This window comes from Cucurbita moschata, unplaced genomic scaffold, assembly GCF_002738365.1.
Source record: "Cucurbita moschata cultivar Rifu unplaced genomic scaffold, Cmos_1.0 Cmo_Scf00038, whole genome shotgun sequence".
Lineage (NCBI taxonomy): Eukaryota > Viridiplantae > Streptophyta > Magnoliopsida > Cucurbitales > Cucurbitaceae > Cucurbita > Cucurbita moschata.
In genome coordinates, this window is record NW_019268554.1 from 1,181,596 (window position 1) to 1,207,579 (window position 25,984).

The window sequence follows — 25,984 nt, forward strand, 5'->3', positions numbered from 1 at the left end:
ACATACCTAAGATCTGTAATATTATACTGTCATATATAATTTTTTTAGTACAAGAAATGTGGTTGAAGGGTATTTTAACCTCATCTTCATAAAATAAAATAAAACAAAACGTATCAATCAGCGCACAACTACGTTCGCTTTAGTCTATCATTCTATATAATTAATATGATAAAACGACATATAATCGTGACGTTCTCATAAATTCCAACTCCATTTATTCTCTAATACCAAAAAAAAAAAATTCAAAAAATGATTTTAATTTTTTAATCTCTTCAAATTTTGAGTTTGTAGGTTGGATCATAAGTAATTATAATAATCATTTGATTTGAAATGGATTATGATTTGGAAATCTCCCACTGATCACTGAAACAAGGTCAGTAATTAGTGCAATTTTGAGTTCCATAATTGAAGATTTGTAGCTTGAGCCACAAAGTAACCAAAAGGGAAAACGAAGCTTCTGGTTCAGTCTTTTAGAGAATGGAAGAAAAGAAACAATTTGTCGGATTGAGAAACTACGGGCAGAGAAATGAAGGCGAAAGAAACCACAGGTCGGACCCCACCGCATTGAATGCCACTTTCATCATGGGTGTGCCCAATGCCCATATGCTCTTGTCTAGTCCCCTTCCTTATTTTCTCTAATTCCCACTTGAACTCTCAATCTCAGCCACTGCGAATGTGAGGTACAGTTTAAATGTTGGTCAGTCGGCAGTGGGTGGTAGTTGGTTTGCTGCAGGTTTTCTCTTCAAATAATGATATCCATGTCTCTATCGTTATAAATACTTTTTATCCTTCTTTTAACTCTTTTCAATTTTGGTTTTATTTGGCTATTTTCTGTCCAATTTCTTGTTTTGAGGCACAAATTCTATATGGGTTTCTCACTGTTTATCCATTACTGATTTTCCCTTTCCCTAACTCCCATTTTTTTCCATCTCTTTAAGCTTTTTTTGTCCTTGTTCCGTACTGTTTTTGAAGGCATCACTCAAGCAAACGAAATTGAGATTCGGATTCTCAGAAGGGAGCGAAAATGACTGAGGTGGTGATGGAAGCGACTTCTCCTGTTCGTCGTGTTCTTTTCATCTCTGCCGGTGCTAGCCACTCGGTTGCTCTTCTTTGTAAGCTACTTCGATTTTTCTCTTCAATTTCCTTGCTATTGTTCTGGTAGATCAATGTGCGGTGCTGACAAAGAAGATTTTGATCTGTTTATTTCAAGATAATGATGAAAATGGGTTAAGTGAGGCACCGTCGTTCTATGATGATGTGTGAGTTTGTTCATCGGGCGTTGGTTGACTTCGAATAGCTATTGTTGTTCTTGATAGGGTTAGATCTTTTTGGATACTGATTCTTCTTGGGTTTGTGGGTCCTGTTGTTTAGGTTCAATGCCTCATTTTGGGCGTTGATATCAAATGGTCTTTGTAATTTCTTACGAGGATAAGTGTTTTAGATCGAATCCCTTTTTGTAATGATAGTTTGTACTTTGTTTTGGCACTTTTGATTCGTTTTTTAATGCATTTTTTGTGTTATTTTGTTTCTTCCCATGAAAGTTTCATTTTCTATATGATTTTCTTTGAAACTTGTGCAATGTGTTACAATGTCTTGAATATCAAAAGTGACAGAATGTATCTTCATTTTTGGATAAGAAAGAGAGCTTTTATGTTCAGAGGCATACAAAAACAAGCCCATAAAAGAATCCCAAAACTAAATATAAGAACGGACTCCAATCCAGTTAAATTACTAATTTGGTCTCTGTGGTTTCGAAAAAGTTAGGAATTTAGTTCTTATGGTTTTAAATGTTAGAATTAGTCCGTATAGTTTGATAAAATCCTCACATAGACTAAACGTTTATTCTCCATGTCACACATGACTTTCCATTCACAATGTTGTTTTAGTTCGGAGCTAATTTACAATGACGGTATCTCCTTTTCGTAATTTCATATCAACTAGGCAATGTTTTTGTTTGCTGTAACAAGAAAGGTTTGCAGTCACATTTAACCATTTGTCATGGATATTAATCGTTCTTTGGATGGTGTGCAGCTGGAAATGTTGTTTGTTCTTGGGGTCGTGGAGAAGATGGTCAATTAGGTCATGGAGATGCTGAAGATCGACTTTCACCGACCCAATTGAGTGCATTGGATGGCCATGAAATAATATCCGTTACTTGTGGAGCTGATCATACAATAGCTTATTCTGAAGCATGTACAGAAGTTTATAGTTGGGGATGGTAAGTGACTACACTTCGGCACTCACTTTTATAGTGTCCTATTTACTTACTAGAATATTTACGATAGACAATCTCTACATAAAGTCAATAGTTTATGGGGAAAGAATAACCTTAACTTAAGGAATATTGGTGTAATTCTTCAGGATTTCGTTAGTTCTTTTTGTATTATAAAAGGCCATCTAGGAAATCGTACATCTCGAATGACGTGACATTTACCAAGCATAAACCTTTCTTCTCCGAAGCCTCTATTCCGGGGGAGAAAGTTGTAGTTGAAGAGAGTCCTTAGGAAATAGTGGATCCCTTGGACACTCTAAATCCAACCATTGAGTCCACTCCTACTACAGATTCTAGCCAAAATTCAGTCACAATAGAGTCACATACTGAACCATCCAATCCACCTTCACTTAAGTTCTCTAACCTGCCACTGACTTAAGTTTCCTTACAAGGCCAAGTTCCCATGTAGGTATGGCTGATGCATGAAACACTGGCTTAACGTACTTCTTTTATGGAGAGAAAAATAAATATTGTGAAGAAGAGGTCTAAACAAAACACACCAGACTTTATATCCAAGGATTTGATTCAACCTTATTGCCAAGACCAATTTTACTCATTGAAGAAAAAATCAGTCGCTTTTGGAGACATATATCATTGTATTAATTGAAATAGTTTGAAACCTGTAAAGAATCACTCTGACTGGGTCTTCATAAACATTTTAAGTACACTAAATCAATACTTTTAAACTTTTCCTGACCTCCTTTGGATTTAGTTTTGTGGGGGGTACTTCGAATTTGGGTCCTTCTTTAAGTTGGTGAAGTCGCTACGTTTTAATACTATTGCTGAGATGTATCTTATTGACTATTTTCTTTAACTTGATTTCCAGGGGTGACTTTGGGAGGTTAGGTCATGGTAATTCTAGTGATCTGTTCACACCAAAGCCAATTAAAGCATTACATGGTCTTAGGATAAGGCAAATTGCTTGTGGAGATAGCCACTGCTTGGCGGTTACTATGGAAGGCGAGGTGCAGAGGTTGGTAGTATTTTCCCAATCCTTATAGACTTTATTTTATCAATTATCTCAAGGTAATCATTTTTGTGTAACTCGACCTTTTTGACGGTTTCGGGGTGTATTATGATGATTATTATTTTCCTTTTTGTGATAGTTAATTATGGTCTAGTTTGACAAATTAAAAAAATGTAATTTTGTGCAGCGACATTATGATAAACGCTAACTTCAACGTTCTTGACTCCCTCATTTTTGGACTGGTTTTTCGGATGCCATTGTGTTCTTTCATTTACCAATGAGAGCTTGACGTTGAATCGTAATAGTTATGCCATTTGATCATGAAGGTATTTTGAGATAAGGGAGAGACCGTTTCATTCGGTATAATATTTGGCTCGAGAGGTAAAGGGGAATGTTTAGAGGTTTCGAGAGTTCTTAGAGGAGGAAGTACGGGATTTGGGTAGGTTTAATGTCTCATGTTTCGGTGTATGGCTTAAGGAATTTTAGAATCGTCTATCATCTCTTATTATTTACAAAATTGATCCTTTTTTTGTAATATTCAATTTTGTCCCTTATATTGGTTTATTTAGTAGTGGATTTTTTTTTGTTCTCGCTTTTGTGTTCTTTTATTTGTATAGACCAACCTTTTATTTCATCACGAAAAGGCGGCGAAAAAAAAAAATTGTCAGTGCACATTCTGAAGCTTTGTTTAAGGTCAAGTTACACCGTGATCGCAATTGGAGATATTTAGTCTTTATATGACTTACTTATCTGTTTTCTTAATTTATTTCTGCATATTTATATCTTATTTTAATACTTTATAGTATATGGTTTACTCTGTATTTGGTTGTATATGGATGAAGTTGGGGAAGGAATCAAAATGGTCAACTTGGTCTTGGTACCACTGAAGATGCTCTTGTGCCGCAGAAAATCCAAGCATTTCAGGTTAGTATCGTTTCGATTGCTATTTCAAATGGATATTGTGCTTACAAATTTTACACTTTATCCTCGAATGCTTCTCGTGATCTACCGTTGTCATTTTTATATCTAGATCAAGATATGTAAGCGCGAAATATGTCATTGGATAATGAGATATGAAAAACGGTATTTGGACTAAGTTATTAATGTGAAATCGTTCATTGGATATAACTCATTGACCTCGACCTCGACTGTATATTTTTAGTTCTTGAAGGATTAAGTTCTTGCAAATTCTATGGAGTTACAAATTGATGGATCTTTATGTATTATTATTACTCTCACGTTAATAGCTTTTTTTATTATCAGCCTTTTGGTTAGGACTCCATGGGATTTTTGTGTTGTAAGGACCTCTTGTCCTCTCTTTTGTATCCTTTCTCTTTATTAATGAAAGAGGAATCCTCCCACAAAAAGTACAAACCATGGAGAAGATTATCGAGCTCCCGTGCTTTCCCCCGGGAACACTTTGGGGTGAACACCCATCCGAACAAGTAGGGTCAATAGTTTAGCATTTAGCAACAAAAAATCTTTAACCCAACAAGTGCTCTCCGAACCAAGCTAGATAGTTTCCTATCGCTAGGCTCACCAACCAACTTGGACTTTGATTTTTCTTATTCCTACCGAATATCAAAACCATAAGGATTGTTTCCAGCCATGAGTTCCCATATGACATAAGCGCTCTTGGGGCCATTCCTCTATCTCACTACCAATTAAGGCATACAAGCTCCCTTAGACCCACTCACATCTACTGATATTCCCTACTCCATGAACTCCCGTTGTTGAGTTACAAGTGGGCCTCCAACTAACTGACTCACATATACACATATACCTTAACTATTTCTCCCTTCTCTCTCTGATAAACAGCTAACTATGGCCTATCACCATCTGATCTCAGCATCTAAAATGATTTTAACATTTAAGCTTCTGATATTTAACAACTCGAGGATCGGTTTCTTTTAAGGGAGATAGAACTGATGTCAGCTTGTTATTGGGTGCAATACTGAATTATAATATTTATTCTGTTATTTATTTTGTTTTCGACTTTTGGCTGTCTAGGATTAGTTTGCAGGTTCATTAAGTTTTATTGTAAGCGGAAGGTTAATTAGCTATTATAACTTAATCCCATTATCTCATGATTTAGTCCGTAAAGATAAAGACCGATTTTCTCGAAACATACACTTCCATTTCTTAAAATATTCAACATTTTCTAATGATTAGAGAAATGTTAATTAGAAGATTACTGTGACCTTAGGAACAAAATATGCTTTGATGTTAAAATGAACCTTTTTTTCTAACTATAGTTATGATTTTTTTAAGAACTATAATAGGGTAACATATACCAAATTTGACTTGCTTGCCACTGCATGATTATATTCATAGGCGCAACATTACAACCTCATGCATTCAAGCATCACATTCTGCATGCATTTTATGATCATCTGCAGCAGTTCATGTTCTCGCTGTATTGTTATATGAGTGGGAATTTGATTGTTATTTTTATTTATTTAGTGTATTCAAACTGTGATCTAATCCAATGCCTTTGTGATGCAAATTTGTTTATGAAATATTAAATATAATTTGAAGAACTCTTTCATTTTGTAATTTTTTTTTTCTTTCTAAAATTGACATTGTAACTAAACTTCTGTTGTAGGGAATATCCATAAAAATGGTAGCTGCAGGTGCTGAACATACTGCTGCTGTGACAGAAGATGGAGAGCTCTTTGGATGGGGCTGGGGTCGGTATGGAAACTTGGGATTAGGTGACCGAAATGATCGATTGGTGCCCCAGAAAGTTTCTTCTGTTGATGTATGTTGACAATTTTGCATTCTTTATCCTTTTTATCCCAATAAATAATGATTTAAGGTTCCAATTAAGTGAGTGATTAGTAATATTTATCTGGTGGCTATGGTCATTTTTTATTAATGCTTTGGGATTAACACTTAATCCATGAAACATGCAATACAAGAATAGGGAGTCTTGCTAAGATCGAGTTATCTGTCATAACGATGCAAATATTGTCATATTTGTGGTACGAATATTCATTTAAGAACATACAATGAATCCTTTGCTGTCTTTAAACTGGAAAATGGAAAATGTATTTTCTTCTGGCATGACGTTTGGTGTGTTGATGGTTTTTTAAAGATCCGTTGTCATCAGCTCTTTATGATTTCTTCATATCCTAATGTCTCGATTTCGGATTTTTGGGATTCTTGATTTGTCTTGGAATATTTTGTACAGAAGACTTTTAAAAGATTGAGTAAATCCTAGATTTTCAATCTTTGTTGGGTTTATTGGATCCTTTGGTAGATGGCTCAACGCTAGTTACTTGTTTTTTCGGGCAGATTTTCTATTAGTTCCGTGTCTCACCACGTAGCCTCGGGCTCTCCTATTAATTATGAATTGTTTCAGGCCATTTGGGAATCAAGGAGTCCTAAAGGAATTAATATTCTGATTTGGATTATTTTGAATGGAACATTGAATGGAATAGGAAGAGTGCCTTTGGGCATGATCCTAAGTGTTAACCTTTCAAAGTAAAACTTGCCATGCAAACAGCTTCAAAGCTTCACTTCTTCAAAAGAGATCCAAAAATATAAGCCTTAGGAGTAGCTAACGAGGAAGGAGCGACATCGAAAAAGAAAGTAGGAACAACAAGAGAAACCTCTAGAAGGATTGGGGTCTAGACTGCAACTCTCCATGCCCAAGTTTCAAACTAGGATTTGGAATTCGATTCTACATGATAGCTCTTATATTTTCCTTGCATCCCACGGCATGACCATGTTGCTTACTTGTCGTGAATTGCTTCTAAGAGTGAAGATTATCCTACAAACCAACATATGTTACTTTAGCATGCTTTGTCTTCACTCACATGCTTTCTAGGAATATTCCTAGGAGCTCACACAATATAAGATTGCTCCAAGCTAAGCACGCTTCAATATGAAGCTCTTATGATTGAGTCATAAAAAAAATAAAAAACTGCACCTTTTTGGTATAAGGATTAACTCTCAATTTTTTTAAGCTTTTCTTAACCATCATATTCTTAGGATTGCTCTAGTTCGAATGTGATCTCTGTTCATTTATGTACCCCTCATTTACTCGGGCATCACATGCCCACCAACTTTTGTCTTAGTTCGTCCCCAAACTACATCCTACTAGGAGAGGTTTCACTCTGATACAATTTGTAATGCCTCATGCCCAAGATTCGAACTAGGATTTGGAATCTTGATTCCACACTTGATGGCCCCAACATTCTCATGCGACATGACTACGTTACCTACTGTTCTTCAGTTGCTTCTAATAGTGAAGACTATTCCCAGAAACCAACTCATGTCCTTTTAACATGCTTTGTCTTCACTCACATGTTTCGTAGGAAAATTCTTAAGACTTCATCCAACATAGGACTGCTCCTAGCTAAATACGCTTCACTATAAAGTTAGAAAGGTCCAAGTTATTGGTATAAGTTGTAACTTTTAATTTTTTAGTCTCTGTTTGACTACATTTAATATTATATTTTTTAGATAACATCACTCCATGCTTTCAAAATTTTAATTATTGAATTGAAAATCAAGGATAATAGTCATGGAAGGTTTTAGTTAATGAATTTTCTGTCTTCTGAGATATCATGTAATCATAGAACCCCATAATTTAGAAGCATAAAAAGGAAGGCAGATCAGATGCTGAGAATAGGCCCCATAATTCATTCCATGGGGAACTTGTAATTCATAATTTTTGTCGACTTATTCTTCTGTCTGCCTCATGTACTATCTTGCAAAACTTACGTTGCAGGATGACAAGATGGTGATGGTTGCTTGTGGATGGCGGCACACTATATCAGTTTCCTCTTCGGGCGGATTATACACATATGGATGGAGCAAATATGGACAACTAGGACATGGAGATTTTGAGGATCGCCTCATACCTCACAGGCTAGAAGCGCTATGTGGGGATTCTATTTCTCAGGTGGCTTTTCTGCAGTTATTATATGTAGATCTCGTGTATGCATGTCTAATCGTACTAATCGTACTATCAGGAGAATAAATTCTTGGGAACTCTACAGCGATTCTTCTCCTCCCTTAAGAAATTGATAGCATTAGTGTTTGAATTCTTTTCTTAATTGTGTAAGTAAAAAATTAGTAGCTTCCTTTGTATGATTATCGAGGGGTCGACAGGAGGTTTTAGAGGTAGATCGAGGAGAGTATTAGTGCATTCGGAACATGTTTTTTTTTTTTTACTGGAAAGAATGGTGCTGAAATGAAACTGATTTGAGTAAATTTCTTTGAGGATTCTTTTGCTGTGACATCTGATTTCATTAAGAATTATCAATTCTCATTTTATTTTGACGCATTTACCTCTTTTCTTTTAATGTTCTCTTTCAAAATTGTAAAAGAAGGCACTGTTGTCTTAAAAATTTCAGATATCAGGTGGTTGGAGGCATACATTGGCTCTTACAACTGATGGGAAACTTTACGGATGGGGCTGGAATAAGGTTTGTCGATTCTCCACTTGTTATCCGTTATAAATTTATAATTATGGTAAGTAGTTCGTTGATTTATGATTCCTCAAGCTCACCGCTAACAAATGTTGTCTTCTTTGGGCTCTCCTCTGTGGGCTTCCTCTCAAAGTTTTAAAACGCGTCTGTTAGGAAGAGGTTTCCACACCTTTATATGGAATGCTTCGTTCCTCTCTCAAACCGATGTGGGATCTCACAATCCACCCCCCCTTGGGGGTTCAACGCCCTTGTTGGTACACCGCCCGGTGTCTGGCTCTAATACCATTTATAACAACCTAAGCCCACTGCTTATCTTATTTAGGCTTTCCCTTTTAGGCTTCCCCCCTTAAGGTTTTAAAATGCAGGAAGAGGTTTCCACACCCTTATAAGGAATGATTTGTTCCCTTCTCCGACCAATGTGGGCTCTCACAGAAAGAGACCAATATGTGGAAGATTTCCATCTGTTCTATATATCAGAGGAGTTGAATATATTTAGGCAAACGTGAAAGCCCTAAACTAAGAATAATAAAATTACAAGAAAGACTAAAGATTAATATGCTCCCTACATTCACACATATACCGTAACACTCCCCTCAAAAGATTTTGTTGAAACTTTTCTTGATTTTTCTACAGTTTTCATGTACTTTGTAGACAAAACCTTGATGTAGTTTCTCACTAACAAAATGAAATTATTGATGTTTGAAATTTACAAAAGAGATGTATTGTAACGACCTGATCTCTTTGATACCTCGAATAACAGGTCGTTACGTACACTCAAGGGTAAAAAGGGCGGTAAAATGTTCTTTTGTAAAACGGGAGACTCAAGTATTTTAAAATTTAAATATGCATTCAAAACCGACATATAAGTAGTTTAAAGGTAAAATCCACGGAGTCAAATCAAAATTGTTTACAAAAATACATGAGTTTCGAGAAGTAGCATTTAAAATAATAGAAAAATGACAAGAAGGAAGAAGACTTGATCTAAAAGGCATCCCTGCAGCTGCATGGCTCCGGCACCCGCCATCAACAGTGGTCTACACTCCATCTGGAAAAAATAGAATAACATAGAATGAGTATATACTCAGTAAGCAACTAACTTGTAGGCTCTTGTCGAACATAATCCTATACAGGGAAACTTAGACTATGTGCTCATAACTGTCCCGAGCAAACCAAACTGTGGCTTAATGTCTATACCAAACTTTGTAGGTTACTGTGTAACTACAATTCATATTAGCCTTGCTAACAAGGCTTAACTGAAAAGTAATTAACTAAAATTCATATTAGATTTCCTCTCCCTTGGAAAATAACTCAACCTCGAGTTAGGGGGACTAGCTGAAAAGCATCGGGTGCGTGATACTCAAAACAATTAACGATTCTGAAGATGGGATTGATTTTTATAACTCATCACATAGGTCTACTCGATAAGCATCATCTATGTATATTCTTTGTAAATTTCATATATTCATTAGATTTTATTCTTGTTAAAAGAATTAATGGATAATCTGATGTGTCATGAAGAATTTGCATAATAAATTAAGGAAAACTAAGTTTGATACTTCTAAATAAATCCATGTTTAGACATAAATTTAATCGTTCTCGTGTCTCCCTCTTCGTGTACAGTTTGGGCAGGTTGGAGTTGGTGATAATGTTGATCATTGCTCTCCCAAGCAAATAAATTTCCCGTCGGATCAGGTATATACTTGTTTCTGAGCTTCTAGTAATTTTTTCAGCCTGTCATATTTTTGTTATGTGAATATTTTCACCTTTATAAGTTAGGAGACATGATTAGCTCTTTGTTTGATATTTGATCTCCCTTGCTCTTTTAACAGAAAGTAATTCAGATCTCGTGTGGATGGAGGCATACACTGGCTGTTACTGATAAGCAAAATGTGTTTTCTTGGGGTAGAGGTACAAATGGGCAGCTTGGACATGGAGAGTCAGTGGACAGGTAATATATATGGCTGTTTGGACTGATATACATGTTCTGCAAAATGCTTATATTATTTCTTTTGCAGTATTCTTTTTAAGAACTTTGGTATTGCTTTTGTATGGATATCTTGCTTCAATTTTGTGACATCCCACATCGGTTGGGGAGGAGAACGAAACATTTTTTATAAGGGTGTGGAAACCTCTCCCTAGCAGACGCGTTTTAAAAACCTTGAGGGGAAGCCTGAAAGGGAAAGCTCAAAAAGGAGGTTGAGCTCCGAAGGGGGTGGACATAAGGCAGTGTGCCAGCAAGAACGTTGGGCCCCGAAGGGGGGTGGATTAGGAGGTCCCACATCGATTGGAGAAGGGAACGAGTGCCAGAGAGGACGCTGGGTCCCGAAGGGGGGTGGATTGGGAGGTCCCACATCGATTGGAGAAGGGAACGAGTGCCAGAGAGGACGCTGGGCCCTGAAGGGGGGTTGATTGTGATATCTCACGTTGGGTGGGGAAGAGAACGAAACATTCTTTATAAGGGTGTGGAAACCTCTCCCTACTTGACGCGTTTTAAAAACCTTGAGGGGAAGCCCGAAAGGGAAAGCTCAAAGAGGACAATATCTGCTACCGCTGAGCTTGGGCTGTTACAAATTTTATCTTCCATTGTGATGTCCCACGTTAGTTGGGGAGGAGAACAAACCACCATTTATAAGGGTGTGGAAACCTTCTCCTAGCAGACGCGTTTTAAAGCCTTGAGGGGAAGCCCGAAAGGGAAAGCCCAAAGAGGACAATATCTGCTAGCGGTGGATTTGGGTCGTTACATCCATTCCACTTATTTCATATAGCTTCTTTAAATGTTAGCTCAACTTTTGTTCGTGTTGTGCGTTTCTTTTTCCTGTATCTTATTTTCGTCTTGATGCAACCAAACAACAAGGGAGAATCTCCAACAATCTTTATAATTGAAAAAGTAAGCTAATTACAAGAGATTCATATAAAATCTCAGCTCTTATAAAACAAAAGTTTCATTTTTGGCTTTGTAAGATGCTGTAAGTTTCATGATATGGCATGGCGGCTTAACTCTTTTGTGGATTTCCTTATTTGAATCTCTCCTTTTGCTTTAGCTGGATGTCTTACCTTTGTTTTTTCAACTAGTCTACTTCAAAGTTGTCCATTAGAACTGATGATATCTGTTCTTTAATCGAAGGAACGCACCGATGATCCTCGAAGCTTTAAGCGTGGATGGTTGTAGGGGACAACATATTGAATCCTCAAACTTAGATTCATCTTCAGGTACTGCTTTATTCAACACCTGCTAATGTGTTTGATGTAAAAATTTAACTTGTTGCTTCCTTGTGCTGTTTCTTGTGCAGGAAAAACTTGGGTGTCTCCAATAGAAAGATATGCGATTGTTCCTGATGAACCTGTAAGCTTAGTTTTAATTGGTCTTTTCATTTTTTTCACATAATATTGCTTGGGGTTTAATTGATAAGGCAATCCTAATTCTAAGCCCAACGATTCAAGCTTTTGTTGAAGCAAGAACTCCTGAATCAAAGAAATTAATCCTAAAAAAATTACGTATTTGTTTCGTATTTTATTTACTTGGACTTGCTGCTCTTGCTTTTTCGAATTATATGCTCGAGTTATATGAAGCTTTCACTCCTACAAACTTGAGTCACTCCACAATCGAACTTATTCAAGGCTTGATAAGGAGGATGAGGCATTAGCATACTGACTCGCCTTCTTCCTTCCCTTTTTTAGTCCAATCTCGAATGGAACTTTTTTTTTTNCTGTAGAAGGGATCGCGAGACAACCCGAGGCGGAGGGAAAAATCCGAGGTACTTTATTGCTTAGTCTGGCTTTTATGGAAGCTTTAACAATTTATGGACTGGTTGTAGCATTAGCACTTTTATTTGCGAATCCTTTTGTTTAATCCTAAAAAAATTACGTATTTGTTTCGTATTTTATTTACTTGGACTTGCTGCTCTTGCTTTTTCGAATTATATGCTCGAGTTATATGAAGCTTTCACTCCTACAAACTTGAGTCACTCCACAATCGAACTTATTCAAGGCTTGATAAGTTAGAACAAGGTTCCAAATCTTGATCTAAGAAGGTATTAATTTCTTTGATTTGGAACCTTGTTCTAACTTATCAAGCCTTGAACTCCGCAATCGAACTTATTCAAGGCTTGATAAGCAAGAACACCTGAATCAAAGAAATTAATACCTCTTAGATCAAGATTTGGAACCTTGTTCTAAATTGAGTCCCTCCATAATCGAACTTATTCAAGGCTTGANTATATGAAGCTTTCACTCCTACAAACTTGAGTCACTCCACAATCGAACTTATTCAAGGCTTGATAAGCAAGAACACCTGAATCAAAGAAATTAATACCTCTTAGATCAAGATTTGGAACCTTGTTCTAAATTGAGTCCCTCCATAATCGAACTTATTCAAGGCTTGATAAGCAAGAACACCTGAATCAAAGAAATTAATACCTCTTAGATCAAGATTTGGAACCTTGTTCTAAATTGAGTCCCTCCATAATCGAACTTATTCAAGGCTTGATAAGCAAGAACACCTGAATCAAAGAAATTAATACCTCTTAGATCAAGATTTGGAACCTTGTTCTAAATTGAGTCCCTCCATAATCGAACTTATTCAAGGCTTGATAAGCAAGAACACTTGAATCAAATAAATTAATACCTCCTTAGATCAAGATTTGGAACCTTGTTCTAAATTGAGTTCCTCTATAATCGAACTTATTCAAGGCTTGATAAGCAAGAACACCTGAATCAAATAAATTAATACCTCCTTAGATCAAGATTTGGAATCTTGTTCTAACTTGAGTCACTCCACAATCGAACTTATTCAAGGCTTGATAAGCAAAAACACCTGAATCAAAGAAATTAATACCTCCTTAGACCAAGATTTGGAACCTTGTTCTAAACTGAGTCACTCGAACTTATTCAAGGCTTGATAAGCAAGAACACCTGAATCAAAGAAATTAATACCTTCTTAGATCAAGATTTGGAACTTTGTTCTAAATTGAGTCACTCCACAATCGAACTTGTTCAAGGCTTGATTAAATGGCTCGGATGCAACCTACTACAAGAATTGCTTGAAACTTAGAAATGGGAAAGATGATGCTCGAATGGTGCTTATTTTATTACTTTCAAGTAGAAATTCATTTCAATTTTGGTGGGATCAGTCAATGTTGTAGGGTGCTCTCTTATGCTGAAGTCTGGGTAACATCTAATTGTGATGATATGATTAAGCTTTTCAAATTTTATCCATATATATACACATTTATGTATTTAATAACTTGATTGTTGGAGAGCCGAACTCTGACCCTTTTCGAGCTTTGGAGAGTTAGAAATTTAAAGTTCGTCCTTTCTTGAGTCTGTCTCGGCGTTCGGACCAAAGTTTGACCTATTAGAGGTTTGGAGGGCTACAAACTCAAAGTTCGTCCTTCTCATAGTTCATCTCAAAGTTCGTGCGTCCAAACTTGGATCTATTGGAGCTTTGGTAGGCTAAAGACCCGAAGATCCTTACCTTCAGAGTTAAAAACCTAGTCCTAGCAAGTCTTTGTAGAGTTAGAAACCCAAAGTTCGTCTTGACATTTGTGTCAAAGTTTGTCGAAACTTGGACTTGTTAAAGCTCCATCGTGCTGGGAGCCAAAAGTCCCATTCCCTAGAAAGCCTCTGCTCTCTCCGAGACCAACTCCGAGAGAGTTTTTAAGTTCCGAGGTTCAAATAGGGGACTTGGACGTAGGACCTCGAAGGGTATCATCAAACATCTCAAGTTCTTACCACAGAAGTAAAGTAGTAGGGTTAATGTTACTGGCTCGTAAGGACAAAGTTGTACAACCTATAGAACAGGTCATGTTGAAGTAAGGTTATTAAATAATACTATTATCGTGACTTTATCGAATGATACTCCCGATATACGTAGCTTACGAGTAAGATATGAATGAATTATACGATGAGAAACACAGGTTCTAATGCTATGTACGATATTGTTCGTTCAGGTGCAGGGGCCATCAATAGGATCCGTGAGGGGTAACGGGAGCGATGCCAACGTCCCCGAAACTGATGTAAAAAGGTTACGTGTCTGATTTCCCAAAACTTAAAACGTCTTGAAAAGACGTTCCACGCTTTGATTATTGTAAATTCCGTCCATTTCTTAGAAATCTAGTCCCGAATTTGTAGACCTAAGAGATCTATGACACCATATAACAGCTTATTTTAGCTGGCCTCAGTATTACATGTTCTTTGCTTCTGTTGATACTATGGCATCAAATTTAACCTTGCTACACAATCACATGCCTTTTTTCCTCCCCTTCTTTGTAGCATTGTCTGTAAATTGCAGTTTCTGAGCTAATTCAGAATGAACTTTGAGAACCGTTTGCAGTTTTTGATTATTTCAACAAAGTTTTTATGGGCTTTCTCGATAACCTGTTGATAATTGAAATCTCTCGATGGTTATCGAGTGGAATAGTTAGTGATCTTATGGTTGAGAATTTAAATTATTTATGTTTTAATCGATTGAATTATGCGTAAGTTGATATTATTTGTTTACAAAAGTTCTACAGGTATTGGGACATAGGTATCGAGTGGAACAGTTAGTGATCTTTATAAATTATGAATGAAGCGTAAATTGATATTATCTGTTTAAAAAATAGCTAAAGATCAGTATGAACATAGAATTGCTACCATTGCAAGCTTTATTATGTTCGGGTTTAGTGTGTATACTTTTGTTTCGTTATTATGTTTTATTAATGTTAGTAATTGTGAATACTAATAATGATTCGCCCAATTTCTATCGTAAATTACTTTTTTTGTTTTGGAATTTTAAAAAACTTAAGCATATAAATGTTATTTTATTTTTGGTGGCAGATTTCTTTGTTTTATTTATATATATATATATTAATTTGGTTAAAAATTCAAATCGTTTCTCTTAAAATATGAAACTTGTGGTAGGAAAAGGATGAGTTAAGAAAATTCAAACCCGGTGAACAAGTCAACCATACGGAAAGCAGACTTTGCAGACAACCTTGATGTATGATCGAGCCTTCAGGTCACGTTTAGAAGAAATGTTCGAGGAAATGCGTTGAAAAGAATTTGAAAAAAATCAATGTTATAAGCTAAAAGCAAATAAGCAACAACGGTTTTGGTAGAATTAGTCAAAGAAAAATTGAGAATTAGTCAAAGAAAAATTGAGAATTAGTCGCATTCCTCAATACATATTGGGACATTTTAGTCTGATGGGTGTAGACGAGATTTTGGTGATCGGTTATACACTCTTGTATCGACACAACAAGAATAGTAAATACCTATCTAACATGAAAACATGTTAAGGGTTTGGAACGAGCATACAACCATGGACAATATGTCCTAAATAAACATGATCGGGACATCCGATATGCGCCCACAAATAACACGCTTTGAACAAATATGGCCGTGATACTCTGCCTCAAAAGAAACGAAAAATCCTCCGTTTGACTCGACGTTGAGAAATCTATTTGGGTCCCTAGTCCGGCCCAATAAATTCATTTTATTTTTTTGAATAAAAAAATTAATAACATGGTTGCTTATACCTGTTTTTAGCTTCTATTATTATTATTTTTTTTCTAATTCAACTTTTGTGTTATACTATTATTATATATAATTTTAATATTAAACTATAATAAAATATTAAATAATTTTAAAATCAATTATTTGAATAAATAAATACAATATATATATATATATATATATTTTGATTTTTTAAAATTAATCTAGAATAAAAAAAAATGAAATTTTTTTTGAGTCTCGAGGCCTTAGAGATTTTCAACCTGACTATCCAAGACGAGTAATGGAGTGAAAATAAGAATGAAAATTTTTTAATGAGACGGAAACAAGAATATATGTTAATCTTAACGTTATTAATTTTTGAGTTCGAAGTCATTATCTTATTTTAAAAGGTGAATATAAGATGAAAAGGAAGAAGCATTCTATAATTAATGGTTTGTTGAATATTTCCACAGATGAAAAACACTCATCTTATCTTACAACAGGAACATCCCGATCTTGATTTTGAGAGATTTTCACGATACAAAAAAATGAGGGCTTAATTCTTGTATTGTATTCCCTCTGATTCTGCCGCCCATTTCCCTCTCTGCACTTCATTGCAGGAGGTCCTTCATTCTCTCTCTCTCTCTCTCTCTCTCCGGTGAATTTAGATCCCTTCATTTCCTTTCATTTCCTTCGCCGATCCCTTCCCCCCCTTCAAATTTTGACTTCTTCCTCTCTGGATTGCTGTTTTTGTTTTTGAATCGCTCTCTGTTTGTAATTAGCTTATCGTTATGAACGACTTTGAGGGTCTTCTAGCAACCAATTATGGATTCAAGCCCCAAGGTAAAGCCGCCCCAATGGCTGCTCCAAAGGGTACGTCCAATATCAACGCTACCACCTCCCCTAATTTCGATCTCGGATCTCGGGGCTCCTTCCGATCGACTAAGGCCTCTAATTCCTTATCTGGGTCTCTCGCCGATGACCATGATTCGCTTCATCGATCGATGAGTGCTCATGAGAATCGCGAATTTGGTGGTCTTGATGATTTGCTTGGTGGGTCGGCGAAATTCTCCAGAAAATCGGAGAGTCGTGGGGGTGATTCGGATGTTAATTTTGACTCCTTATTTCATGGGGCTGGTAATTCTGGTCAACCGGCAGCTTCGAGCTCACCGGTTTATGATAAACCTGTGTATGATGATGATATCTTTGATGGCATTCCGGGCTTGAAAAGCTCGTCGAAAGTTCAGTATGATGATGTGTTTTCATCTATGTCTTCGCCGCCTAAAGCAGATTCAGCATTCGATGATCTTCTTGGGGGATTTGGAAAATCGGAAGGTGTGTCGAAGGGTACGGGTGGGAAAGGAACGCAGGGTAAAGATAAAGAAATTCCTGCTTTTGATGATTTGATACCTGGGTTTAGAAGCCGCAGCCCCCCTGGTGACAGGTATAACGTGGTGATGGTGTGCAATCTTCAAATAGAGTTCTGTAGTTTAATTAAGCTTTGTAATTACCTGTTCATTAATTTGGGTTCGGGAAGTTTTCTAGATTTGGCACTTTAGAATGATTTATTACTGTCTCCACTATATTTCATGTTGGTTAAGCCTGGTAGTTTTACATCTCTTGATGCAATTGCTTGTTTCTTCTTGACTTCTTTTGCTAGCCGACTCTAGGTTAACATGGTTTTGTGGGGCTGCTTTGCACCGAGTACATGGCGTTCTATGGAAGACTTTATGCTAAATGAAATGAATTCAAATACTCCATTAATCGGTCTTGAGTCTTGAAATTCGATCTCGAGAAAGCCTTTCACTTGGTTGAATAGGATTTTGGGTCGGATTGGATTTCTTGGAGAATTTATATCACCAAATTCGTGGTCTTTATTAATGGTGAACCTGGAGGTAGAATTCATTGAAAGATCTTAGGCAAAGTGATCTCATCTCTCCTTTTCTCATCAGACAAAGAACTTAGAACTTGCAGCAACATAACCAAATTGAGTCATTTTACTATGTGTGGTTGATAACATTGTTTTTGGGGCCTTTCGAGGAGATGGAACTAGATAATATTATGGGTACTCTAAAGTCTTTTGAGCTTGCGGTATGAATGAAAATTAATCTACTGAAGACCCTTCTTGTCAATATTAATGTAGACGAAACCGAGAGGTCTCTAGGAAAGTTGAGAGACTCGGTTATTTGGTTGATTCTTGGCCTCTATTTGTTATCTCCGTTTTGTGTTGGGAAGTAATACCAACAAGCCAGATTTCTAGTCCCTTGTTGTTGAGAGAGTCTCTAAAAGGTTAGACAAATGTACCCTTGTGTAGTTCTTGTTCATACTCCCAAGGTTTTAACCTCCTTGAAGAGAAAATGGGATTGATGGTTTCACATTTACTCGTCCTTCTCCATTTAACCAAGAAAAATTTGGAATCTAATTACAATGGCAACATTTCAAATAGCAAAACTGCAGTGGTATTAGGCATAAATATCTCAAACGAGGAATAAATTTGCTCTCTTTTTCCTTTGTGGGGAACTACAACCTTGGCCACTTCGACCAAAATATTGACCTCCCTATCAGATAGTCATTTAATATTGGGAGCAGATGCCATTCAATTAAAGAATTTAGGCTTGTGTTCTGTACCATTCCTATGAAGAGATCAATTAAGAAAGTTAGTGGATAGAAAAAAAAAAAAAAAAAAAGCATTTGGGATATAATGCAGAGAATTAAAAAATCTAAATACCTCTGTCAACTATGACTTAGTCATTGGGTCATCATTGCAAATTGAATTTTCCCCTATTTTGTGAAGATTCTTTTTTGGTATGTTAGAGGCCTTGGAATTGAAAGAGGAGAAGTTTGGTGTGGGATTCTATTAGACAGTTTGATTCAGTCTTCTTCTCACTAGGGTGGTCTTTCATTAACTTTGAAGGAGCTGCTACTGATATTTTTGTTCCTTGGAAAGAAAATTCACTCAGCTTTTGAAGTCCTTGGAGGTATGTGTCTTTTCACTTTTCATAAAGTTTTCATTCGATAGTAACACATCTTGATGGATTTTAGGTGTTTATTGGCCAGCCAACGGTAGGTATTGATATCATTTTTGGCAGAAAATTATGATCTTTATGGTCTTTGTAATGGTTGTTGGTGCATTACAGGTGATTCATTGTTGTTAGATGGGCTTTTGAAAAATCTTCTAGAGGAAATATCACTTTTAATATGAGACATTTTTACAAATTCATTGGTGAGCTTTCATTGAGGGATGTTTGCCTTTCAATTGTTTCTCTTAGTCCAATATTAGGGTTTCTTGTCTCAAATGAGTGGTTGCTAGTCTCCTTGGCTTATTGGAAGGAGAGAAATGGATCCTTTTTGTAGTTTTCCCAAAAACATGTACCTTTTATTCGGGACCTATGCTATTAAATCTGAGAACTTTTGGCTTTCTCATCACAGCTTCTCAATCTAGAAAAGAAGGTGGCATTGCTTCTGTGGTGGAATGAGTTAAAATTGAAAAACTCAAAATTTTGAAGCAAGGTTTGAAGGGATGGAATATGGAGATTTCTGGAGATCCTACTATGAAAAAGTTAAAATTTACCAAGTCAGTTAAAGATAGTGACTCGAGCTACATCCCCCACGCAATGAATATAATTTTTACACCTATTGGGAGAAAATGGAAACTTGAGCTACTTCAAGACATGTACTTAGAAGATAGGCAATGGCCTTAGTAATGTCGAACTCATTGGCTTGAAGATGGTGGAGAAGACTCCAATTTCTTTCACAAAATTGCTAATGGTAGTAGGAGAAAAGCTTTCATTTAGGAGTTGATCAAGAACTGGGTGTGATCTTGTTTACAAAGAACCAAATTAAGAGATGCGTGGTTGATCTCTTTTTGAACTCTGGAAGGGAGGCCTGTTTTTTCATATTTGATGCCATCTGTTGGGATCCGATAAGTGAAATAGATATTGGATGATTTATTAGTCCTTTTGACAACACAGAGATTAGGAAAATAATTAAAAGTTAGGGAAGTCACAAAGCTCCTTACCTTGATGATTTTATTACACATTGAAGAAGTGTTTGAGCATAGCCAAGTTTGATTCTGTATAAGTGATCTAGTTTTTTGTTTTTTTTTTTTAATTTGATTTTTAGGATGGAACTCTTAATGCTTGCTTCAATGAGAATTTTATTTTCCTCATCTCCAAGAAGATTAAAGCAACCATGATGAGATGAGTATCCACCTATGAAGCATTTACAAAATTCTGGGCAAACCTAGAAACGAGGGGTAGGTTTGAAATATCAGAATCTGCTTTGAATAGAAAGCATTTTCCATGGCAAACCTGTGCCTCGTTTCTGGGTTTACCATGGAAAGTGAACACACTCGGAAATTCGTTTCTATTCGCTTGAAATAATAATCAGCTATTAGACCATGAACAGCATCTTCAAGCTGAGCATTCGCTTTAGTCGAGGATGGTTGGCTTGAATGATGCTGTCTGCTGGTAAAAATAACAAATTCATTTCTATTCACTACAAAATTTCAAGTCCTTGTACTTAAATATGTTATCGTGGCAGTCTCATGGCTCATTTTCCTTCTTCTTCTTCTTTTTTTCTTTGTCAGTTTGCTTCATTATTGTACTTTATTAACTATGTAATCCCCCTTGAGATTCCTCCACTACTTTCTTCCTCATTTGGACTTTCTTTACTATACTATAGAAGAAGAGACTGCCTAAATAGAGCAGTATATTCGAACGTTTCATAGGCACTCAGAAATTTTGGAACTGAGTTTTCCTTTCTTTTAATGGATGCTGTTCTGACCCGCAAATGAAAAATGGAATGATGCTTATGCTTCCTATAATATTATTTTCAGGTCAACCTCAGGAGCTAGCTGGTCATCAGAGCCAACTTCAGTTAAGAGTAAAACATCCTCCAAGCCAATGGAAAACCCGTTTGGGACATCGAAGGAGCACAGTGACCCACATGAAGAAGCTAGTGACATTGGTAATTTTAAAAGCCCAAAATTTGATGGTTACCCTTCCTCAGATGCAAATAATAAAGCTTTTGATGATATGGACCCATTTGCTAGCCTTGGTAAATCTGTCCCAGCATTTTCATCAGAAGGCAGTAATAGAGATATGGCTAGGAGTCCTCCTAGGGTAGACCGAAATGCTGCTGGGCCTCAAAATTCTAACAGTAAAGAAACTGTGGAAAAACAATCTGGAAGAACTTCTGGACAACCTTTGAAGAAGGATGTGTCTGCTAAGAATGATAGACAAGATGATCAGCCTATGTTTGATATTCCTACAGTTTCGAGTAATTCTCACAAATTTATGCCTCAATCAACATCTCCTCCTGCTTCAAAAGATGAAAATGTGATGGGGGATACATCTAGATTTGAAGATAATGTTGAACCTGATGAAATATGGCTCACTGTATCAGAGATTCCTCTTTTTACACAACCCACTATTGCACCACCCCCTTCAAGACCACCACCTCCTATACCACAGCAGGTTCCAAAAGAAGGAATGGGTTTGTCTGGCTCCCGAAGTTCAAAGATGAATGCTAATGACTTTTCTTCATTTCCCAATTCTACACATCATTTTCAGATTCCTAAACCTGCCTCTGCTTCAGTGGGAGATCAAGTATCTTCAATTGATGAACTTGAGGAATTTGCCATGGGAAGAAATCAAAGTAATGCTGATGAACAAGTCAACGGTCTTTCTAGTGAAGAATTAGAGATGAATTCTGCTGCTGCAGCCATGAAGGAGGCAATGGATAGAGCAGAGGCGAAGTTTAAGCATGCCAAGGAAGTGAGGGAGAGAGAGAGTACAAGAACTTCTAGAAGTAAAGAAGCTGTATATTGGGATAGAGAGGAGAAAGGCATGCGAAATGAGAGAGTTGAAGATGAGGAGAGTTTGGATCATGAACGGTTCCAAAGGGAAAGGGAAGAGAAGGAGAAGGAGAAACGGAGAGTTGAAAAAGAGAGGGAAAGAACGAGGGAGCTTGAGAAGGAAAGAGAGGAGAGGGAGAAAGAACAAAGAAGGTTAGAGAAGGAAAGGGAGAGAGCTAGGGAGCTTGAGATGGAAAGGATAAAAGTCAGACAGGCTGTTGAAAGGGCCACAAGGGAAGCACGTGAGAGGGCAGCTACTGAAGCTCGCTTAAAAGCTGAAAGGGCTGCTGTTGAAAAGGCAAATGCGGAGGCTCGAGAACGTGCTGAAAGGACTGCAGTTCAGAGAGCTCAAGCTGAAGCTCGTGAAAGGGCTGCAGCAGAGGCCCGGGAAAGAGCAGAAAGGGCTGCAGCAGAGGCACGGGAAAAAGCAGAAAAGGCAGCTGCAGAAGCAAAAGAGAGGGAAGCACGAGAGAGAGCTTCTGTTGCGAGGGCAGAAGCTGAAGCACGAAGTAGGGCAGAGCGAGCTGCTGTGGAAAGAGCTGCTGCAGAGGCTCGAGAAAGGGCTGCTGTAGACGCTCGAGAGAGGGCTGCTGCTGCAGCCAGGGCAAGCCAACAGAAGGCTGAAAATGACCTTGAGTCATTTTTTAGCATGGGTAGAGCCAGTAGTGCACCTAGGCCTAGGGCCAACCCTATGGTGAGGACTAGAGTTTGTAAATCTTCTGAGGCTGCCCTTGCTTCCTTTCCAATCTCTGGTTACCTACTGATTGTTTTTTTCAGGATAACTTCTTTGATGCCCAACCTCCAAGTAGACCAGCGTCTGAGACAACTAAACCATCTTCTGCCACATCATCAAATCTGAGGAAAGCATCTTCAGCCACTAATATTGTTGATGATCTTTCAGCTATTTTTGGAGGTACTTCTACAATCTGAATACTATATTTGACAAAGTTTCAGCGTAGAACTTGAACCTTTTTTATCACAGTCCTTGACTTTTAGTGTTTGTTTTGGCAAAGGTCCTCCATCTTCTGGAGAATTCCAGGAAGTTGATGGGGAAAGTGAGGAAAGACGAAGAGCCAGGTTGGAACGCCACCAGAGGGTCCAATCACGTGCGGTATGCTTGTGTGCTTTCTGTTTAAATATGCGTTACAAAACAGATTGACACTGACAAAAGAGATAAAACACTTGGAACTAGAACTACTGTATTACATTTTATAGTCCGTATGGACTTATATTTGATTATAATCTATTTATGCTGTTGCCCTTACAATGTGCTCTGCTTTAAAGAGCTTTTTCAAATTTGTATGTTTTGTTTCAGGCTAAAGCTCTTGCTGAGAAAAATGAGCGAGATCTTCAAATGCAGAGGGAACAAGCCGAGAGACATGTGAGTGCATGTTCTTGATATTTATTGCCTTTGTTTCTTTTCCATTTTTGAGCTCATCCATTTATGTTTTGTGCGTGCTAGAACTAGGGTTTTATTGTCCTGAATCTGTGTTGTTCAAGAGGATTGGAGAAAACCTAGTTTTTCATATTGTTGTTATCTGCCACATCTTGTTTTCATTTACTTTTCTCGTAATTTTCTGAGACTTAACATAGATTTATCAATGAAATATTTGAAGTACTTGATATAATCTGGTTAGAAAAATGGTGTAATGACACCTCGATTTGTAAACCAACCAAAAAACTTGGAAGGAAATTTGTTTTAGTCAGGTGATGGTCACTGCAGTCTAGAACTTAATTTCAAATTGGAAGTCCTGAAAAATTTACCATGATCTGAAGCTACTAACTGTTTGATATTCTTGAAATTGCTTGTTTTTCCCCATGCTATATCCGGATGATGATGAAGTGGAAGAAACTATTTAACATTTTCTGCCACTCTATATCTTTATATTACATAGAACAATCTTGCAATTTGAAACCTTTTTTTTTTTAAGAAGCAAGCATTTCATTAGATTTTCCCTCAATATTATGTTTGCAGAGAATTTCTGAAACACTGGATTCTGAGATCAAGCGTTGGGCTGCCGGGAAGGAGGGCAATTTACGTGCTCTTTTATCAACTTTGCAATATGTATGTTCTTCGTCAGCATTTTAGTTTTGCTTTATTGCATCATCTGAAATCATTATAAATCCTGAGAGCATGTGGGCCTTCACTTTCTTTACCTCAAAACATTTTAACTTCATAAGTTTTTTTCAGTTCAAACTTGAATAATGAAGGATCATTTGAACTGAACCCATTCAATCTTGTTGAACTGATTTGAATCTAAATTAACCTAATATCATCTTATAATCCAACCCAAACCATCGTGTTCCTCAATTTTTTGTGAGTACCTATATTTTGAAGATATTAACAAAACTCATTGTGGATTTATTAGCTAAAGAACCTTGCAAGCATTTCATTTAGAATAAAGAATTCAAATGGTATTATAAGAGGCTAGGTGTCAGAATGAATTGTTCTTTGTTAACATGGCATGAGAATACTGTTCTGATTGACTGGTTGGTTTACCTGTTTTTTTCACTGTTGAATTATAATAGGTGCTCTGGCCTGAGTGTGGGTGGCAGCCAGTTTCTTTGACTGAGATGGTTATTCCAAATGCAGTCAAGAAAGCATATAGGAAAGCAACACTGTGCATTCACCCCGATAAGGTGCAGCAAAAAGGTGCCACTCTTCAGCAAAAGTATGTTGCTGAGAAGGTGTTTGACATTTTAAAGGTACTTCAGAGTAATATATAGTTTGATAATGATAAGAAAAGCCATAATCTAACTCAAAATTTCAACTACTGCAATATTTGATATTTCACAATGTTTCCTGTTAGTTATTGGATGTTATATGAGCACTTCAATAGACGATTTTATTGTAGTTGGGTACTGATTTTTTTAGTTATGCCTACTTACACTCGATTTCGATAATATGTTTTTTACCATACTTGCAATTACATTTCAGTTCTTAGTCAAATTTCAAAAACAAAAATATGTCTCTATAAACTCTCAGTTTCTACTATCTTATCTCTTCTCTGTTGTGTTTCGGATTTTGTGATCTCGATTGCACTTATTAAAGATGTCTATACCGTGATGGCAGGAGGCGTGGAACAAATTTAATTCGGAGGAACTTTTCTAAATTCATTTGATGATTTTTGTAAGAGGAAGGGGAGAATGGTTAGGTTATCTGGTTTGAAGGAAAGCTTCATATTGGTGGTGTTCTTCGGAGTTCATCTTGGCATGCAACCAGTAAGCCATGGCGTGGTCGTGATTTGGTTGACGAGATGAATTCCAAATGGTAATATGATTTAATTGTTTCTTATTCTTTTTGTTTATCCTGTATAATGGATGATGATGCTCCAAGTCAAGAAAAAGGAAGAAAGATCTGAATGGTAATATGATGGGGAAGAGTTAGATATGAAGTAGAAATATGATGATGAAGTCATTTCTTCACCGATTCTTGCTTGTGATATGTACAATCTGGGTGAATATGTAGAAGAAATTGTGTTCACAATCACACTTTTGAGTAACATAGGAAATTTCAATTGGTTTTTTTCTTTCCTTTCCTCTGTTGTCTGATTCACTTGTTCTAAGTTCTGAGAAGTTCGTTCGACGGTGTTGGGTGATCTCAACTTGAGGGATTGAATCCGAGTTGTTAGATGGCGTTTTAGTATAGAAGTTATGCTACCTTGTTTTCACAGCCATGTTCCACAAATGTAGCTCTACTTGAGCTCGTACATTTATCAATTCGACCAAGTGATGAACATCAATTATTTAATTTGACTTGTTGCTCGGCCCACAGAACCCTCCACTCTAAAATTAATCGATACTCACTCCTCCTCGTTCCAATAGAATTTGATACTTGGATGCATGCAAGTAGTTGGGACATTCATTACGATCATTAACGTCAATAAAAATAAAAAAACATTGATAGACCCCTCCACTATGTCCTGTCTCATGTTTTTTTGTGGTTGTCTCCTTTTCATATTCACATATTCTGT

At 36.9% G+C, this 25,984-nt stretch overlaps 3 protein-coding genes across 3 annotated transcripts in view; all 3 read left to right on the top strand.

The window, feature by feature from the left end:
• LOC111432563 (CBS domain-containing protein CBSCBSPB3) overlaps nucleotides 1–6,718 on the top strand; it is a 29,934-nt gene extending 23,216 nt beyond the window's left edge. The window contains exons 15-16 of the mRNA XM_023069511.1: nucleotides 1,163–1,168; nucleotides 6,683–6,718. Of these exons, the coding sequence (XP_022925279.1) occupies nucleotides 1,163–1,168; nucleotides 6,683–6,703 (27 nt within the window). The 3' untranslated portion in view covers nucleotides 6,704–6,718. The remainder of the gene's footprint in view (nucleotides 1–1,162; nucleotides 1,169–6,682) is intronic.
• LOC111432565 (ultraviolet-B receptor UVR8) lies at nucleotides 553–15,002 on the top strand. The gene is made up of 13 exons (XM_023069515.1): nucleotides 553–680; nucleotides 973–1,112; nucleotides 2,032–2,218; nucleotides 3,099–3,245; nucleotides 4,082–4,163; nucleotides 5,845–6,000; nucleotides 7,978–8,151; nucleotides 8,606–8,677; nucleotides 10,301–10,372; nucleotides 10,510–10,628; nucleotides 11,805–11,890; nucleotides 11,971–12,023; nucleotides 14,629–15,002. The coding sequence occupies exons 2-13, from the start codon at nucleotides 1,025–1,027 to the stop codon at nucleotides 14,713–14,715; spliced, it is 1,323 nt and encodes a 440-aa protein (XP_022925283.1). The 5' UTR covers nucleotides 553–680; nucleotides 973–1,024; the 3' UTR covers nucleotides 14,716–15,002.
• A 1,594-nt stretch (nucleotides 15,003–16,596) lies between these two features.
• On the top strand, nucleotides 16,597–25,543 carry LOC111432557 (auxilin-related protein 2-like). Its single transcript, XM_023069500.1, has 8 exons — nucleotides 16,597–17,597; nucleotides 20,991–22,704; nucleotides 22,788–22,923; nucleotides 23,024–23,121; nucleotides 23,326–23,391; nucleotides 23,986–24,075; nucleotides 24,540–24,716; nucleotides 25,084–25,543. Exons 1-8 carry the CDS (start codon nucleotides 16,945–16,947, stop codon nucleotides 25,120–25,122), a joined length of 2,973 nt encoding a protein of 990 aa, XP_022925268.1. The 5' UTR covers nucleotides 16,597–16,944; the 3' UTR covers nucleotides 25,123–25,543.
• The last annotated feature ends 441 nt before the right edge of the window (nucleotides 25,544–25,984 follow it).

Excerpts from the sequence above, each read along its gene's own strand:
- LOC111432557 (XM_023069500.1), top strand. The coding sequence starts at position 16,945 with ATGAACGACTTTGAGGGTCTTCTAGCAACCAATTATGGATTCAAGCCC. Across the intron at positions 22,924-23,023 it reads TCTTTCAGCTATTTTTGGAG|GTCCTCCATCTTCTGGAGAA; the intron begins GTACTTCTACAA and ends GTTTTGGCAAAG. Across the intron at positions 23,122-23,325 it reads AGAGGGTCCAATCACGTGCG|GCTAAAGCTCTTGCTGAGAA; the intron begins GTATGCTTGTGT and ends GTTTTGTTTCAG.
- LOC111432565 (XM_023069515.1), top strand. The coding sequence starts at position 1,025 with ATGACTGAGGTGGTGATGGAAGCGACTTCTCCTGTTCGTCGTGTTCTT. Across the intron at positions 3,246-4,081 it reads ATGGAAGGCGAGGTGCAGAG|TTGGGGAAGGAATCAAAATG; the intron begins GTTGGTAGTATT and ends ATATGGATGAAG. Across the intron at positions 12,024-14,628 it reads CGATTGTTCCTGATGAACCT|GTGCAGGGGCCATCAATAGG; the intron begins GTAAGCTTAGTT and ends TTGTTCGTTCAG.